Source organism: Nymphalis io, chromosome 28 (genome assembly GCF_905147045.1).
Source record: "Nymphalis io chromosome 28, ilAglIoxx1.1, whole genome shotgun sequence".
Lineage (NCBI taxonomy): Eukaryota > Metazoa > Arthropoda > Insecta > Lepidoptera > Nymphalidae > Nymphalis > Nymphalis io.
The window spans coordinates 4,598,158-4,618,406 of record NC_065915.1 but is presented as its reverse complement, the minus strand read 5'-3'; the positions used below and the strand labels follow the sequence as shown (position 1 = coordinate 4,618,406).

The window sequence follows — 20,249 nt, the reverse complement described above, 5'->3', positions numbered from 1 at the left end:
TAATGCCTTTTATCTTCAAAACTGTATATATTATACAATAGAAATATGCTTTCTCGTTCACCAACGGTTCAAATAACATACATAAATATATGTTACAAAAATACGTTCAAATGGAGCGGGCGGTCTTATCCTTTAAATAGGACCAGACAACCTTTGGACTCGAAGACTAAGTTGAATAACGCGGTGATGTCTAAATTTTCATTTTAAAAAAGAAGTAAGGTATCTGTGAATGTCCTTAACCTTTGAGGAGAATTAAAAAAAACAACAAGTATTATTTATTTATTCCAGTTTAGGCGTATCAACGCAATGTGATAGTTTTTAACGTATTTTAAAGGTTAACAATAATATATTTTTTTCTATGTTTGCGTGACTGTTATATTTATATAATTAGACATGTTACACACGCTTCGATTACTATAATTACATTTTGTAATTTTATTTACGTGGTTCTGATTTATTATAAATCATTACAATATGATATAATTTTATTATTTAGTAATGTCTTAATTCAACATATTCTAACTTCTGCAAACTGGGATTTGCAACGCAAATGTTAGTCTTGGGTATCCATATTGAACCTAAGACTTCCGCGTCCCTAGGCGATTCTTATACTGTTAAACTATCAAAGCTTGTTATGTAAAATGCAATTGAAAAGAGAAATAATTCAAATTATTCGTAAAAAATAAAGTAAATAACCACACACACATACACACCACACACCCATACACACCACCACCCATACACACCACACACCCATACACACACCCATATACACACAAATAAGTGAACACAAACACAAACAATACATACGATATTCTCGCATTAATATTTACTTTTAATTTTTCTCAAGCTTCGTATTATAAAATTGTAATCCTGTGTGGCTTTACTTCAGTGATGAGTAATAACTGTACATCCATTTTTGTAACGCTGTTGATAACAAGTAAAAATAAATAAATAAATAAGTAATGTATGGCTAAGTGGCATCTCGACTCAAAAGATACACATATGCATATTTCAAATTAAGGTTTAAGACTCCTCAATATAAATAAATAAAATGTCAAGAATGATTGTATATATGTAATTTGTTGAAAACATTAACATGAAATGTTCGATTAAAGTAATTTTATGACGTGGCAGAACATCAATAATGGTAGCGAACAACCCCATAGTTAGGGGACGCTGAGGAAGCGGCAAATTATAGCAAATGTACCCTCCGAATGATTTAAGGGTTCCGTGATTTCACATAAATGCCCTTGATGTAGAAGCACGATTATTTATGGTTGTTTATTTAAAAATTATATCTATTGTTTATGGTTTGTACATTTAAATGATCATACTGGAAATTTAAAAAAGGGAAATTTATTATGAAATATAAATGTATACAAGGTTCCCGTTACGGCCGAGCACGATATTAATTATAAACAAAAGTTAAGTACGTGAAAATTGCGTTGGTGCTTGCCCGAAATAGAGCCACATTTTACGGCCAAGATTCACGTAATTCAACCATTTGCGATATTGGTTCTATAGATAAATTGTATTAACTTTTATTATTTAAGTAATTTTATCTCCTTTTACCTTTTACTGCACTGAATGTAGCGTTTGTGTTGGTAGCATATGTACAAGGCGTAGACACAAAAGCAGCCTAGCTGAGACTACGACCTCTTCACCAAATTATCAAATATCATATTGTTAACTCTTTTATTATCGTTTTGTACCTTAATTTTTTGTCTTTGTTTCTTTTTGGTGAATAAAGTTATTTATTATTATTATTATATAAAAAGGGTTGGTTTAATAGGTTTTTTTTTGTTACAGGTTAAAATCGGAGTAATAGAGATGTGCAAAAAGTGACAAGCCAAGTGTAGTGTATCAAGTGGAGTGAAGTGAAGTGTTATGAAGTGAAATTTTGGAAATGTTTATCATGGCAGCGTACAACGGTGGTCCGTTTTCTGAATGATAGCTACCATTGAAGGTAAGTGATTATATATATTATCTAATATATTTATAAATTATATTATATATTTATTTAATTGTTCTTTTATAAAAATTTTGAATAATTTTTTCAAATACGATACGACGAAGGAATTCAAATACGAATGAGAAGAACTTGTAGTTACTTATATAATTAATAACATAATATATAAATTACATTAAACTTACTTGCGGACCCCACGATACACCCACCATATACATAGCTCTGCCAGTGTGGACTCCATATCGATAATATTATTTGACAAATAACTAAAACAGTAATGCATTTAAATATTGTACCAGCTTAAGTTAATTATTGTAGTTTTATACTTTGATACTATATTTGTACGCACTTTGCTCTTTAATAAAGTTATTATTATTAATTAGGTTCTAGGCATTCTTGTCAGATGTACATTCTTATAAAGCAATATGTTTTAGTAATTATCTTATTTTTAATTATCAATTAATAAGTTGCGACCCAAGGTGTAAGATGTCACTGTTGTACAGAAAAAGGACATGGATAACACCTGTTCCTCCGTCACACTCGGGTGTAGCCGCGGGCTTAAACTAGTCTACAGACTATACTAATATTATAAAGGTGCAAGTAACTTTGTATGTCGGTTTATGTGTTACGCTTACAAGGCTAAACTGAACTTGATGAAATTTGGTATGAAGCAAGTTTGTACTCCAAAGAAGGATACTTTTTTTATACCTGATTGGTAATGTAATTGCTACCTGATGTTGACAGCTAATTACGGTCCCGTATTACAGTTAAGTCATCTCCATCCCCCTCCGTCATCAAGACCGGCGACGTAGTTTAAAAACTCTTCAGGATGATAAGGTGTGTGTGACGTGAAGGTCGATGACCTTTCTTCAGATGAAAATAAAACCGTATGGAAATACATTCCCAATTAAACACACTAAGCAATTTAACCAGTTTTAGGATATTTATTTGTAATTAAAAATATATACAATTAATATAATATTCTTCGATTTCGTTGCTCTTAAGCAATATCCTATTTTATTTTTATAATTACTAATGCCACGTCCGGTTTTTCACCGTGTCTTCGTACTATCTTCGTAAGGATTAAAGGCCCCGCTACACGGTCAAGTGAGCGGGGCGTGAGTAAAAGATGACACACACCTAATAATCGGTTTATAATACTTAGACGAATTAGCAAATGGGCTACCTGATTGTAAATGTAGCGAACCATAGACAGTGCAGAAAAGGACATAACGACCCCCTCCCCGAAACTAATATAACTAATACACGTAAGACCTACATGACATACTGTAAACTAGATATTTTCGTAATTTCCTACTGTTTACGTCCTACTGTCATACGACGAAATTCTTAGTATAATCACACCAACGAAGCACAGATTATTTCACCAATGTCATGTGTTATATAGATCTGTGCGGTCGAGAGGACTAAATCAATTAAATTTTTTAAGATGAACTATAAAATAAATCAAATCAAATAATTCTTTATTCGAGTAGACTTATAAGGGCACTTGAATCGTCATGATACAGTATTAAATAAAATGTAAAGCGGTTCCGAATGTAGATTCTACCGAGAAGAACCGGCAATAAACTCAGCAGTTACTCGTTTTCATCCCTTTAATTAGAGTCAATCAAATACAATTAAATTTATGCATAACAATTTTTATTTATTTTAATTTAATATTAAACACTTACCATATATGACATATTAGCAATTTTCTTTTTAATCCTAGAAGCATAGGTAGTATTTATTATTGTATCGTGTTGTCATTTTGACAGCGCCAACAGGACTGTATAAGTCGTCGAGTGTAGCCGTACCTTCAAATATCAAATGTCAGACACAATCGCGGAATTAGTATTAATTTATATGGACGTTAATTAATTAGATACGTTGGGAAGGAACTCGTTAATTTTTTTCCACCACTATTTAGATATAATGTAACCAGTAACAGCCTGTGAATGTCTCAATGCTGGGCTAAGGTCTCTTCTCCCTTTTTGGGGAGAAAGTTTTGGAGCTTATTCCACCACGCTGCTCTAATGCGGTTTGGTGGAATACAATTTCAGTGAAATTAGACACATGCAGGTTTCCTCACGATGTTTTCCTTCACCGGCAAATGGGCACGAGATGAATTATTATCACAAATTAAGCACATGAAAATTCAGTGGTGTTTGCCCGGGTTTGAACCCACGATCATCGGTTAAGATTCACACACTTTTACCACTGGGCCATCTCGGCTTGATATATGATTATGTAAATCGATCTGACCCAACTTCGTACGGGTGAAATTTAAATATTTATATTTTTTTTTGTTCAAAAGAAATACCACCAGTAAAGTGTAAGACCTATAACGTATATAAGATCACCTGTTTAATAACACGACCTGATTAATAACATCACCTGTTGTACATACCATTAATTATATATATGTATATATAATTAGTAATAATTGATGTTATATATATATATATATATATATATATATATATATATATATATATATATATACTGCTGGTCAAAGACCTCCAAAGGAGAAGGCTTGAAGCTCAGAATTGCAGAAAAGCCAATACCTTTTCCGACACGATGTTTTACTTCCATTTCACAAAAGTTGATCGCTTAAATATTATTTGTAATAATCAAGATTAAGTAAATAAGTCCCATAGAGATCCAAAATCGATTCCTCCTTCGGACAAAGCGACTAATTGACATTGCATCTTTGTGTGACGTCATTATCAAGTATGTGCAACACATATACATACAGTAATGAAGTAAACAGCTGAGCTAGTTAGACGTCGAGCGATTACGTTCAGAGGTATAATTAAAAAATTGGCCATAAACAACTAGTTCCTATCATCGCAATTGTTATACTACTGTTTATATATGTTAGCTTAATGTTAGTTCATCTAAGTAATTACTTAAGCTCCAATAGCTCAGTGGTACGGGTATGTAATGTGAAAGTTTTTTGATTCGTTTCTTGGGTTATTGCCATAAGCACTTATTTATTTATTTATTTATTAAGGATCTCCAACAAAGGATACACACTTACGAGTACATTACTTCGTGGAATAATATTTTTAAATATGTGTGCTCCTTCAATTAAAGGAGACCACAGCAAGCACATAAATAATGACTAAACAGAAATTTAAAAAAAATATAAACTAAATGTTACATAGACCATACTCAATAAAACATAGGAACTAAAAAAAAAGTAAACAGTAATTAAACTAAGACTAAATTGTGCAAAAGTGAGTTAAAAAATATATAAAAATAGCTACAAAAATTCAAATAACGAGTAATAATAAAACTTAAAAATAAAACCTTTATACAAAAAAAAAACAAAACATTATGTATTAAGAAACAATTTTTTAAGATATTTTTTAAACTTAGTTAATTCTGAGGTATATACATATATCCAAGTCAGTGTGCTGTTTAGAAAGCGCATTATATAGCCTGCAGATCCTTGGCAAAGCACCATAGTGTCCGAGATTTGAATTGGATATAATGTAGAGTCGAGGTCGTCCAGTGAAAAAAGTGCGTTAATCTTAACGGAATATCAAGGGTTCAAATCCGACTGAGTGATCATATATTGTCGTATGACTCTGCTACACGTGTATCAATGGCACACCTTATCGCATTGTCAGAGTGATATGCGAAATTGACTATTATAATCATAACATTTGAAGAATACATGCATCAAAATAGTGTGTCACTGTAAGTAGGTTTATGGCATTTCGCGAGTGAGATACTAAGTAAGTTTTCATAGCACTGTAGACTGTAGTTAATATTCCTCGAGATATTTACACATATGTGAATATATTAACTATTATCTATACAAATAAATAAATTTGAAGTGTCTCTCAGTGATTTCAAAATAACTGACCCTTTTTATGTTAATAAGGCTATTTGTGAGTTACTAAAACAACATTTTTTATTTTAGTTAACCGGTGCTACATAATGAATTAAATATTTTATGTCACGTATCATTCGAATAGGAATTATGTATTTTAAAATGGTAGATTATTATGGATTTTCGTCACAAACCGAATTCCACGCTGACGAAGCCGCGGATTTTGTCGCAGTGCTGACCAAGTTAAAATGATAAAAGTCATCTATACTATCTATAGTGACAGATTGTAGATGTCCCACTGCTGGGCTAAGACCTCTTTACCGAGTTGCTCCAATCTAAATTGATGGATTCACACGGAAGATTTTCATCCGACACATACAGGCTTCGTTTTGATGTGGGATTTCCCGGGTTTGAAGCCGTAATCTTCTATTTGTTACCTTAACACCACTAATCCGATTGTCATTAAATTCACCATGAAGGTAGCCTGTGACCTGGATAAGCAATTAAAGACACGTATATAAAATACTTATCGATGCGTGGTGGTTGGGTTTTGTGAAAGCCCGCCTGGTTATGTACTACCCACTCATCGCGTATACTACCGCCAAACAGCATACATAGTATTGTACTGTTCCTGATTAGTGTAGTAGGGTGATCACTCACCATACTACACTAGTGTAGCTGCAGACATAAGGAACATACCATCGTATTTCCCAAGGTTGGCGATGTAAGCGATGGTTATATTTATTAAAGTGTCAATTTCTATGGGCGGTGGTAACACTTACCATTATGTAACTCATTTGTCAGTCTGCTCACCTATTATAATAAATGAATGGAAACATACAGACAAATATAAAAAGATAAATTTTGAGCCGTGAAGTAACATTCAACGGAAATATGTTAATTTAATACAACTCATTTAACAAGCTTGCAACATTGAATTTATGTGATACCTTATAACTTACTTATAGTAGCTATGTAATAACTTAGGTGGTTTTACGGACGAGTGTCCAATTGGACGCTATAAATACCAATGCAATAAACTATGTTATATAGGATAAATTAGGTTAATACGGACTTATCATTTAAAAAACCTAGGATGATATATAATTATTATAAGTTAATTTGAACTTTTAACGATGTTGACTGAGAAACAAAGTACAATGATAAGTATATTTTTTTTTGAGAGCATATATACATGTATACTTATTTAGAAGAAAGAAAATTCGAACAGGCTCTTAGTACTTTTGAATTTTAATTACATAATATTGTAAATGCGAAAGTAACTGTCTATTTGTTACGCTTTTAAGGCTGAACCACTGAGCCGAATTTGATGAAATTTGGTATGGAGCAAGCCCAATCCCAAGAAGAAAAAAAATTGGTATAAATACCAATTTTTTTTTATTCAAAGCTACCACCGGTTCGTTACCGAAAATAATCGGCAAGAAATACTATAGTTACTCTTTTCCTCCAATGAAAATACATTGTCGACTGTATACAATTAAGTGTATACATATTTCCTGTATGGATATCAATGAATTGATACTAATATTATAAATACGAAAGTAACTCTGTTCGTCTGTAATTTCAAGGCAAAACCACTGAACCGATTTTGATAAAATGCAATATGAAGCAAGATTGAATCCCAAGAACAAACATAGGTTATTTTTTCCGTACCCCACGAGCGAAGTCGCGGGCGATTACTAGTACAAAATATAACTAGATTGTAAGACTTTGTGCGAACCCGTTTGAGTAGGTTAGGTACCTTTCTGGTTGGTCCCACAGATGCTTTATTCTACCGCCAAACAACACTACTTTGTACCTGCCATGTTCCGGTTTCAAAGCTGAGTGAGCCAGTGTAATTATAGACACAAAGGATTAAAGCATTCATATAGCATAGCGGTACGTTTACGTGTGAAGTTAGTTTCTATAGTGACATTGTATTAAAAATAGCTGGTAGATAAGTATAAATAAAAAAACAACACGCACATACAAAGAAACACACACATACAAAGAAACACACACACGTAAATTATAGTAATATATTGTTATTATTTAATTTATGATAATTTAGATGTTGTAAATTGTAATCGTGCATAGTTTACTGTAATCTTATATTGGTATTATGTCATATTTCATTGTCTCTTAATATAAACATAAACAATTATATACTACGACATGCTATATGTATATATTGCCTTATCTATTAATAATACTGTAACTTATACTGATCATATACAATATTATCAGCCGAGATGGCCCAGTGGTAAGAACGCGTGAATCTTAGCCGATGATAGTGGGTTCAAACCCGCACAAGCACCACTGAATTTTCATGTGCTCTATTTGTGATTATAATTCATCTCGTGCTTTACGGTGTCGGAAAATATCGTGAGGAAACCTGCATGTGTTTAATTTCACTGAAATTCTGCCACATGTGTATTCCACCAAACCGCACTGGGGCAGCATGGTGGAAAAGCTCCAAACCTTCTCAAAAAAGGAAGAGGGGGCCTTTAGCCCCGCAGTGGGACATTCACAGGCTGTTACGGTATACAATATTATCGATTATTAACTACAAAAAATATTACAAACTTCTAAAACGAAAAGTGAGCCTTAGAAACTAACCGTATTTCGTTTACGGTTAAACACATACCACGACTAGAAATTATAACACGAGCTAAAATTTTATATTAACCTCATTTTAGATATATACATAAAATATGACGGGTTTCGTTATAGACCTTTCTAGCTGCTGCTTTCAAGCTGGACTGGATAAACAGACAAGCTTATTGCAATAGCTATAGAAAATCCATTAATAGCTTCTGTAGGAAGGCTGTCTTACAGCAAATATAGCGTAGAACAGATAATATTATGGGTAACCTTAAAAATAATATATGGCTTTGAACCGTATTTTCGTACATTTCAATACGAAAATAAATCATTTACACTTGTAATATTACGAAATACATAAGTAAGTAAGGAGTGTCGATCTGGTATATTTCATACGATTAATGTTCCGTGTATTTGTTTACATTCAAAATTTGTAAAAAAAATTGGGTTTTAGTTACCCGAAAAAATTGTTATAGTTTTAACCATAAGTTATGAAGTACATGAAAATCAACCGACCGAGTTACCAATTGATTTAATAACAATGTAGACATATGTAATTAAGACATATTTTGAATTATATCATTTGAATCCTGGAAAATAAACCATTTAGTTTTATGAAGACCAGGCACCAGGTTAGCTCAAGAACCAGTGTCATGCCTTGAGACAACCGGCAACCGGAATTATCTCGTACTGCCATACGCGTTAGCTATAGGAGAGTAGGGGGGCTAGATCACCTTCGCCCCCCTGAGCCCAAGCAGTCATCGCAGTGGTTTTACTGGGTAAGAATCCCACATATCCCGGTTCCTACCCAAAAGGCCCGGATATCCTCCTGAAGGTTTCCACTGCGAACAAAAAACCAGAGCACGTAAGTATATCCGAGCTACTCCTTTGATTGAGGGTTTTTTTAAGGCGTTTCTTTAATGTGCAATCATCATTGTACGAATTTGGAACTGCGTTTCTAAGTAACAATTTGATCAATTTAATATTCAATACAACACTTAACATCCGGTATCAAAATGCGTCATCTTATTGATTTGGTTCCTTGGTTTAATTCTCTGTACCGGATGTCATTGACATATAGGAAAATTGTAGCAAAAAAATAATAATCATTCAATTCGATTGGATTCTTACCTTAATGTCTCATCTCCATTTGAGGAGGGATGTTCTGCCAAATGCTGCCGTTACTTACAACTCGCCCGGCACAGGTGTCTTCAGGAAGTCTTCGTACTTTGACGGGCTCGAAACAAATTATACATACACGAATTAAGCACATTGAAATTGGTGCTGAATTCATGTGTTCAACACTTAATCAGAAGCAAACATAATCCAAAATTAGAAGAATAGAAGTGGAAGTGTTTCATTAGTCTGTGACATAAATAAACTAAATAAATTCTGTTCCGGAGCTAACTATAAATAATTAGATAGCTGATAAATATCGGTGCCTAGAACACACTTCCATTTCAAAAATCAAAACGTTAAGCCGGCTCTTATTAACAACTAGTGTTCCGCGACTTCGATTGCATGTTAGGTAAGAGGGGGAAAGTTTTAGGGGAGGGGTTGTTATAAAAAGTGTCCTTTCTCGGGGGTCAAGCTCTTCGTATATTAAGGGCTAATACATGCATATGTAGACATCAATGCACCACCATACCATGGTACCGTTGAGAATATAGTTTAGTGCGAAAAGTTTTATCAGTCTTGGTACAGTCTATTCAAATGGCAGAAGTAAAGGTCAATTATATTTAGACCTTGAAATGACATCACATAATTAGTAAATAATATATCGTTTTTATTTTAGATTCGTGAAATAAGTTTTGTCCTTTCATGGGGTTCAAGCTTGCTTCATACCACATTTAATCAAAATCGCTTAGTCGGGAAAGCGTAGCCGATATACAGACAGACGGACTTCATTTCGCATTTATGTATAGGTTATAGGTTATAGTATAGGTTATTGACAAATGACTAGCTTTGCAAAGTTACCGCAATATCTTTACATTAATTTATTTGCTTGTCCGTTGATTGTAAGTGCTATTTGAATCTAGTAATCGCTTAAGAAAACGTTAGAAATTGCTTCGAAACTTTCATATTCATTTGACACTTATATTGAAGATGTATTATACATGCTTCTTCCACGCTTAAGAAAGGGTCGGAATTGAAGCTGTGACATTTAAATCGCTAGCCAAATCTCCATTTATATGTCTTCTAGTTTATAATATATAATAGTCTAATTTCTCAATTCCGAGGATCGTTTTATGTTGTATATTATTATATAGAACTTACAAATCTCTATATCTTTGTAGAATTCTATTTGTTCTGCAATAAATTATCATTAAACAACCGAATGAAAAAAAATGTTCAATCTACTTGGAAAACAGTATGAGGCCTCCGCTCCTTTCCGGCTTTTTGTAAAGTATTTTTTTACTAATAATGAGAAATGAAAGCGAAGACTGGCTTGTGGTAAACCACCTCTATAAATATGGAGATTGACTCATTAACCATTCCTTATATTGTCATTGAGTTTGTCAATAACTAGACAGCTGATAAATATCGGTGCCTAGAACACACTTCCATTTCAAAAATCAAAACGTTAAGCCGGCTCTTATTAACAACTAGTGTTCCGCGACTTCGATTGCATGTTAGGTAGGAGGGGGAAAGTTTTAGGGGAGGGGTTGTTATAAAAAGTGTCCTTTCTCGGGGGTCAAGCTCTTCGTCACGGTACATGCGAAAGTGATCCCGTGGCGCTCCACGTTAAGACGGAAAGGGTACCGCTGGTTTTTTAGTGGGTATTCCGATGTTCGGAGCGTACTCGGCGCCATGGACACCGGCGAGCTCCACATACCCCGTAACGCAATTTTCCAGCGTTAAAAAAAGGGAGGTGTCAAGCTCATAACAAATTTCATCAAAATCGGTTGTGTTCTAGCAGTGAAAGCTTAACAGGCAGTTACTTTCGCATTTATAATGTTAGTATAGATTCTCTATCTTGTAGTACCGATTCATCTTACGATATACTTTTCTAATAGGTTCTTATTACTTAATCAGTAGTTAACTGTGTTGGTCTAGTGGTTAGATACTGTACACCCCGTACACTGTACAGGGCTCCCATTTGGGTCAACGCTCTTAATAACAAGAGCAAAGCACTGATAAGGCGACCACAGCGAATCATGGCTACAAGAACCATCAGAGGATACCGAACAATATCCTTTGGGGCAGCATGCGTTCTCGCTGGTTCTCCACCTTGGGATTTGGAGGCGGAAGTTCTAGCCGAGACGTATTTCCGACGGTCTGAATGTAGACGTAATGGTCTTTACAGCGCAGTAGAGGAAAAGGAATGGAGGGCCAATAAACTTTCGATACTTATTCAAAAGTGGGAAGAGAGACTGGCGGAGCCCACTGCAGGCCACGCTACAATAGAGGAATGGGAGGAATCGAGACGCCACTTGATTGCAGCTGTAGGAGAAGATTTATCGCTACCAGCTTTGGTAAAGTCCATGCTAGAGAGCGAAAAGTCCTGGAAGGCGATGATAACCTTTTGCGATGGTGTCATGAAGCAAAAGGAGGCGGCGGAGAGAGAAAGGGAGAAAGATGCACTCGCAGACCCGATGCGCCGAAGGAGAACAGGGTACAGACGGCATCGCAACGCCAACTATTCACCTCCATGAAGAGAACCTCCGCAATGAAAAGAGGGAGTTCATTGCTTAAAGTATAGGGTCCCCCAGGTCGAGAAATATGTGAGCATAACCGGCACATCCCAACAGGGGTATTTAACATCGAAGGGTACGACAAAAAGAACAGCCACAGGTGGAGGCGCGGAAGAATGCGCAAGCGTACCCGCAACTTCGCCAAGTGTGGATCGCTGGAACCGTGGTGGTTTTAGTCGGTAAGAGTCCGACATAACCCTCCATGTACCATCAGATAAGGAGGGTAACCATAAGGATGTCCCCACGAAAAAAAAAAAAAAAGTCGTTAGATATAGCAGATCTCGAGGTTCTAGGTTCAAATCAAATAAAGTAATAAGTTATTCATATTTATGTCAAAAAATTATCACTAGTTCAGAAGCTAGTGCCACTAAATCGGTACTGAAATCACCTTCGAAGTTCTACTAGGAAAATAGGACATTATAACAGAATATATATTACAATTGAATGTCAAAATAAGATAGAAGGAATTTCAAAAAAATGAATATAACGGGTATTAATGTGTAACTTTACTTGACCTCTATTGACCTTTGCTTGCTTTGTGTATAAATTAAGTAAAATAAATAATGTTAAGTAGAGATATTCTTTTAAATGTAATATATATTTATTATCATATCATACAAAGCTGTATATATGGCCTCACAGCCATAACATAACACAACTAATGTGAGCGGATTTTGCTTGACATTTTTTTTTTTTAGAATAGAGTTTAAATTGCGTGTAATAAATCGAATTAGTATTTAAATTTTATAACGGTTTAACCACGGAAACATTTTTATTTAATGTTTTCATGAAAACATGACAATATTTCCCGCCATAGTTTCATTTTTAAACTAACATGGCGCCTTAAATCTTTACGACTCTACTACGAATCTTGTAAAAAACTGTTTTTTCATAGTTTGTACTGACTACTGGTTACAATTACTTTTTATAAAACTGTAATATATTGGTATCTCATAAATCATGCATTTATTATCTTTGTATAATACTACATATTATACAACAAAGTCCTCCGCCGTGTCTGTCTATCTAAACGCGATAAACTCCAAAACTACTGAACTGTGTATAATTTATTATGTTCTTGTAAAAATTAGCAGAAATATGATGATAAATATTGAAGATGTCGGAAAAAATCATATGCCGACTGAGAACTTTACTGAGGTGCGACCATTATAGCTATATATGTATAACGATAAAAACGTTTCATTTAGACCAGTATTCTGCTCGTGCAAAGCCAAAGTGTAGGACGTATTAGATAAAATATAATTTGTAAATGATAGAATTTAAAGAAAGAAATATAGCAAAAATCTCTTTTATCTTTAACAAGATATTCCTTAGTGAATTAATTGTCTTTAATTAATTTATTAAAGACACTTAACTAACAGTAATTTTTTAAGAAATAAATAAATACAGTGAAAGGAAAACAAGTCCACCAACTAAATGTACCAGGCGCTCATAAACATTTAGGGAATAATTATTATTTAGGGAAGAATTAATTCTGAGAATATATTTTATTAGACGATATAGTCATTTTAGTAATTTAAAAGAACTATTAATTAAATTATTTTCATAATTTAAGTATATATGTACGCAATAGACAATAAAATATTAATTTCAATAAGCATTTTTATTTAAATATTCATCTAATAGAAAAATAAATAAATACAGTGAAAGGAAAACAAGTCCACCAACTAAATGTACCAGGCGCTCATTAACATTTAGGGAGTTCTTAGTATGAAACTAGCGAGTACTTCCTAAACGGCTACGTTTGTTCCAATATCGTTCTCACGGTGCCTCGGTTTCTCTGAGCGGGTAAAAGCTGAGACAATGAGGGGTCATCAACCCGCCGGTCACTCAGATCTCCGATGTCTTTACATTTGTTAATACTTAGTCATTTATTTTTCGCGTGCTGAGTGATTGTACGCAATTGAAGAATTATGTTGTCAATATTAAAAATCGAATAATATATAAAATCGATTTTTATTTTGTGATTTATTTGAACAGCCACAGAAAAAATAAAATATAATTAAATATTTGGGGAAATAATGGAAGTACACTTACCTTTATTAAGTTTCTATGTTTGTTTTTAATTGTTTTAAATAAATCAATAAACATTTAAATAAAAACAAATATGAAATCTATAAAAAAAATAATGATGATTGAAAATAATGTATCAAAATTAAATAAATGTATACTTTATTCAAGATGGCTCTTACAAGCGTTTTTGTATTTTTATTTTACTTATTAAAGAATTAATTAATGAGTGGCCAGTACCGGTACCCTCTCAAATGCGAAAGCGAGTTTGTTTTTTTGTTACGCTTTCACGTCTTAACTTCTTAATCGTGAAAGATTTTTAAAAGGACCTTAATACCTCCTTACACACGCGCGGGAGAAGCCACGTCTGGAAACTAGTATCTTATAAAATTCTTCTTTTTATGTCTGCAGAAAAAAAACCCTCTCGTTTGACTTGCTTCTTATTCTTAAAGAGATTTTATCTTAGTCGTATTTCTGATCACTCGATGTCGTGTTTGGAAACTTGTCTAATCGCTTCCAAATTTGGTCAGTCGTTGAGTGTATGAAAGATCAAGTAGGCGTTTCTTTGACTGGCGTGTTTATTATCAAAATATTCATAACATTATGTAATATATATTACTGTTTCATAACATGCTACTAAATCTTATACTTAGACTAATGTGTTTTTTCATATGTATACTGTATTATAGTAAAGGAAATAGCCGACACAGCTTTTTTTAAATATTTTATTTTTTATTTTTAAAGATTAAAGTTATATATTATCAATGGGCTATGACGATTCGCGTTCATTAGCTCGTTAAAAATGAAAGTAATAAATATCAAATATGTCACTTATTAAATCAAATAAAAAATATTACTCAAATATGTAATCTTACAAGCACTTTTGAATCGTCATTTACAGCTTCATATATAAAGTAACGAACAAGATTATCAAAAACACAGAATCATCTAAAATGATCAATAATATTCATGCAGACAAAGCCGTCAAATTAAAACCATCCATTTTGACCAAATATATCGGAGCGGACATCGTCAAATACATAAGTTCATTCAAACGGTAATTATAATAGTAACAATGAAAGTGCCAGTGGTTTCTTAGCATCAAAAGTATTAAAAAATTAAGGCACACATTTTTCATTGTACAATACCAAATTCAATTTTAAGTTACAAACAGGTTGTTACATGTATACCACGCAGCATTTGACGTAGTTACTGTTATCTACTAATTAAACATAGATATGATAATTTAGTATAATTCAATTATTATATACCTTCCATGTAAATGAGTAGCAAAGAACTCAAATTACACTATCATATAAAATAACAGTTTCCGCCCGTTGGAGGTGGTAGGTATACAATGTCCTTTTCTGTACATCTATCGTAAGAAATATTAACCATTCCTTAAATCGCCAATGCGCCACCAACCTTGGGAACGAAGATATAACGTCCCTTGTGCCTGTGGTTACACTGGCTCACTCATCCATCAAGAAAGAATACTTAGTATTGCTGCTTAGCGGTAGAATATCTGATGAGTAGGTGGTATCTACCCAGACGGGCTTGCACTTTTTTTTTATAGTATAGGAAGGCGGACGAGCATATGGGCCACCTGATGGTAAGTGGTCACCAAACGCCCTTAGACATTGGCAATGTAAGAAATGTTAACCATCGCTTACATCACCAATGCGCCACCAACCTTGGGAACTAAGATGTTATGTCCCTTGTGCCTGTAATTACACTGGCTCACTCACCCTTCAAACCGGAACACAACAATACCAAGTACTGCTGTTTTGCGGTAGAATATCTGATGAGTGGGTGGTACCTACCCAGACGAGCTTGCACAAAGCTCTACCACCAGTAAATTATAGAAAGATCAAGATAAAAAGATAAGAAAAGATAGATCTGGATATATGAATAATTTAATAATGGGATTCGCATAGTTTCAGTTATGTATTTAGATTATTTTGGTATTGTAAAAGGGACATACTAATAAAATTACAAAAACACTGCCCATAGACAAAATTAACAATTTAATAATAAAATATGAGTACAATTAATTAATATTTTTTATGTCGAATTCGGTTAGTGGTTTCCGATAGATTTTTATTTCATATATCTGGTGGCTTCGGTTATGGTTACAGAACTCCATAACATAATCTGCTATTGAGAACTTCTTAATATCAAAATTTTAACAATATAAACATATATATGCTTAGTTTAAGCTTTTGCTATATGTTGGCATAAGACTTGTCCATATAATAAATAAACAGTTTTATTTGATATGGGCAATAATATAATACATATAAATAACCCAAACCCGACCTATGTATAACTTAGGCAATATGAAAGCAAATATAATCAAACCCACGCATCTTGAACTTTCAAGTAAATACGTTTAAAGGTCAGGTCATATTTATATTATCCATAGAAATTATAAATACGAAAATAATCCGTGAACTAGCGAACGAATGAAAGGTTACTTACAAATTATTAAAATATACAATTAAATAAAATTGAAGTCTGTCTATAAATTTAAAATACTTTTGCCGCTGCTACTTTATAATTAATATATTTTATATATATATAATTCAAATAGGTTATGTAAGATAAAATGGCAGAATTTTAAGGATTTGCGTTACGGAATTCCACACTGGCTATGCCGCAAATTCTGCTAGCTTTAAATATATTTATATATATACCTTTACCATTTATAACATCATAACTTACTTTTTAACACAACCAACTCGTGAGTAATATATGTTATTATATATGTCACCTATAGGGCTATTCTGTAAGCAAACTCGGGAACTCACCGCAGAAAACGGTCGTGAAATGTCAGAAGAGTGATATGCAATATTGACTTTAATAATTATAACATTTAAAGGATATACGTATCAAAATAGCGTAATTATAAATATATATAAGGCGTATTATTCTGTACAAGGTTATATAGATGATAAATAAACTTTATGTTTGTACTTAATTTTCATTCGTTAATTCACATTTTATATATCGTAAAAATTGTATATGATTATTACGTGTGCATGCTTGATGAAGGAAATTAACTAATTAAGTTTTTGCCGGTTATTCTAAGTACAATCTACTTGTAAGACTTTTTTTTTTGTTTGAAGTATATTTTTGATTAAGAGATCCATTTTATTTATAATACATATAAAAGATTTCGTGCTTTATAGTAACAATAGCATTACATAACATTGGTACATTTTCAGCTTTAATTATAAGCATATACTGTAATAGGATATTCTGTATATTCCAGGCGTGGTATGGACAAGGAGAACGGTGAAGGCGACGCGGCTGCTAAGCCGCCGCCAGATGGCCTGCTCGACCCAGCGGGGCTCTTCGGAGGTGAGAAACTTTAACTTCATAGCGACTGAGAAAAACTGCATATAAATCATAGGTCACTGTAATATATTTCACTTGGTGGTAGGGCTTCGTGGAACCCCATCTGAGTACCACCCACTCATAAGATATTTTACCGACAAACCGTAATACTTAGTATTACTATGCTCCGATTTATGGGTCGAGTTAGCAAACTACAGCCACATGGGACACCTTTTTTTTTCAACCCATAACCCGCTTAAGATATCGTCTTATCCAACCGAAAAAAATAACCCTAAAGAAAACTACAAACGGTTATTACAAATCTAGTTTAAATTCCTTAATAAAATAATATGTAATTCTGAGTATATAAGAGTTCAGCATATATCAGATACAATTCGCGAGTCAGCTGTTGTGTATTTAATGGCCTATGACAGAAGCCGTCACGCAAGTGCCGAGAATAAATGTAGAAAGTTTAAATTTAATCGCGTGAATGCGTAAACGCATTAAACGTACGTAAACAAACATTCGTTTGTATATAAATTTACATTAGAATAATGAAACGGAAAAGTCAAATAGTTCTCGTTCCATGTACCTAGGCTCTCCTCTTTTTGAGGAGAAGGCTTGGAGCTTATTCCATTTTATTTGCTCCAATGCGGGTTGGTTCCATGGTACCAGTAGCAAATATCAATTGCTGAGTATTATTTTGGCTGAGTTAGCCGGTGTAATATTCAATGTAATAATTATCAATGTATTGTAAATAAAAGTTCTGGATTATATTTTAAATTATTGTATGAAGGCATACTGGTAGATGGCTGTTCAAGGATATTGGCGCTGTAAGAAATAACCATTCCATACATCGCCAAAGCGCCCCCAACCTTGGGAACTAAGAAGTTATGTCCCTTGTGCTTGTAATAATTATCCTTCGAATACCACATTACTAAGTGTTGCTGTGTAAAAGTTGAATAACTCATGGGTAACAAATCAACTCAAAGTAAAAAATAATTGTATTTCAGCTGTAAATTCTAACTAATATTATAAATGTGAAAGTTAGTTTGTTTTTCGTTACACTGTAACGTGTTAACCACTTAACTGATCATTATAATTTTTCATACACATTGTGTTCGGTCCAGGGTAAATAACACCGGTCCGAATAACACGCGTGCGATGCCGCTGTCGGATACTAGTAAACTTTGAAATATCCGACTTCAAACAAAGATTGCATCAAACATCACGTTGTTTGTTTTAAATTACTTGTGATATGTTTGAAATCACATATATTTCTTGCTCTGTGGTATTGAAGATATCGACCGTGTTTTTGTTTTAGGCGGACTGGCATATGGGGCCACCTGATGGTAAGTGGTCACCACCGCCCATAGACTGGCGATGTAAGAAGTATTAATCATTTCTTACATCGCCAATGCGCTTGGGAAAGAAGATGTTATGTTCCTTGTGTCTGTAGTTACACTGACTCACTCATCCTTCAAACCGGAACGCAACAATACTAATTATTGCTAATATCTAATGAGTACCACCCACCCACCCAGGCTGGCACAAAACTCTACCACCTAGAATACTCTCTACATCTTCAAATTGCATCCTTTGTTTTATTAACAGAATTAACTAATGGAGCTTATAACATAGAACCAAAGACTCAGGTTGCTTAACCATAAGTATAATTGTTCTAAAATTAGTATGAGCTTACTATAATAAATTTATAAATATAGTTACGCTGGTAAAAATGTCGTTTAGCATTCTCTGTCTATCATAATTGTTTAGACAATCGAAAAAAAAAGACAGCATTGTTTAACTAAATTAAACAAAATTTATGGGTAAAGCCGTTAGTCATAGTAAACGATTTGTCTCTATCTGTCGTGAGTAATTTATCATATGAAAGACGAAGACAAAGCTTTATTTAACCATATAACCGCTACGCAACGTTTATGTTTACACATATTTTGTTATATTTTTAAACGTTTTTATTTATCATAGTTCTTATATTTGTTGAGAAATTATTTTAAAAATATATATAAAAAACAAATACTTTTTTTAAATCAGTTGAAATTTTTTTTTTAATTATCATTCGAATATCACAATAAAATGTATATTTAAACTGAAAAGAACTGGCTGTAAACTTTGTTATACATCTAGATATTTCATAATATCGTTAATTCTATTTAAAATCGTTGATCTGTTTCAATGTACATCCGCGACGTCACAAATTACAGTTAAAAGTAAACCCATAGCATGCCTTTCCGTCTTGTCAACATTTCTTCCTTACAATCTCGCAGTTTCAATAAAAACAAAACGTTGAACTTTAATCCTTAATTTATAGACAATAAAGACAAAAATGCAATAATCTAACCAACCATGGGTGCTCCAAGCCTGTCTCTTAAACAACGATCATGACCTATTTTAGTCCTTAATAAAAGGTAATACGGTTCAATCATTATATCTCTTACACGAAATACGGCTTATACCGTGTTAGAATAATCATCGTTGGATTTTCAACCATATGTCTAATGATATAAAGCTGTTTCGTTAATGATTTGCTTTACACCATAAAACGTAAACTCGCTACGAGGTCACTGCCCTCGCGTCTATTGCATTGCGAACAAATCAACTTATGCGTTTCATTTGACTTTTATTGCGATCGTAATAAGGTTGATTTTTATAATTTGATGCTATTTTCATTGTTTGTCAAAATAAACTTGAATTATTAGGGAATCTAATAATATGCTTGTTAAGAGTAAGACTAGGAATTTAC

At 33.3% G+C, this 20,249-nt stretch overlaps 1 protein-coding gene across 18 annotated transcripts in view; it reads left to right on the top strand.

Moving 5' to 3' along the window:
* The window catches only part of LOC126779047 (bromodomain adjacent to zinc finger domain protein 2B-like), a 108,332-nt gene that overhangs the window by 38,202 nt on the left and 49,881 nt on the right, over window positions 1–20,249 (top strand). For all 18 annotated transcript variants that reach the window (XM_050502798.1, XM_050502810.1, XM_050502809.1 and 15 more), the window contains exons 2-3: window positions 1,813–1,969; window positions 17,421–17,509. In XM_050502798.1, coding sequence (XP_050358755.1) covers window positions 17,428–17,509 — 82 coding nt within the window. In that variant the 5' untranslated portion in view covers window positions 1,813–1,969; window positions 17,421–17,427. The remainder of the gene's footprint in view (window positions 1–1,812; window positions 1,970–17,420; window positions 17,510–20,249) is intronic.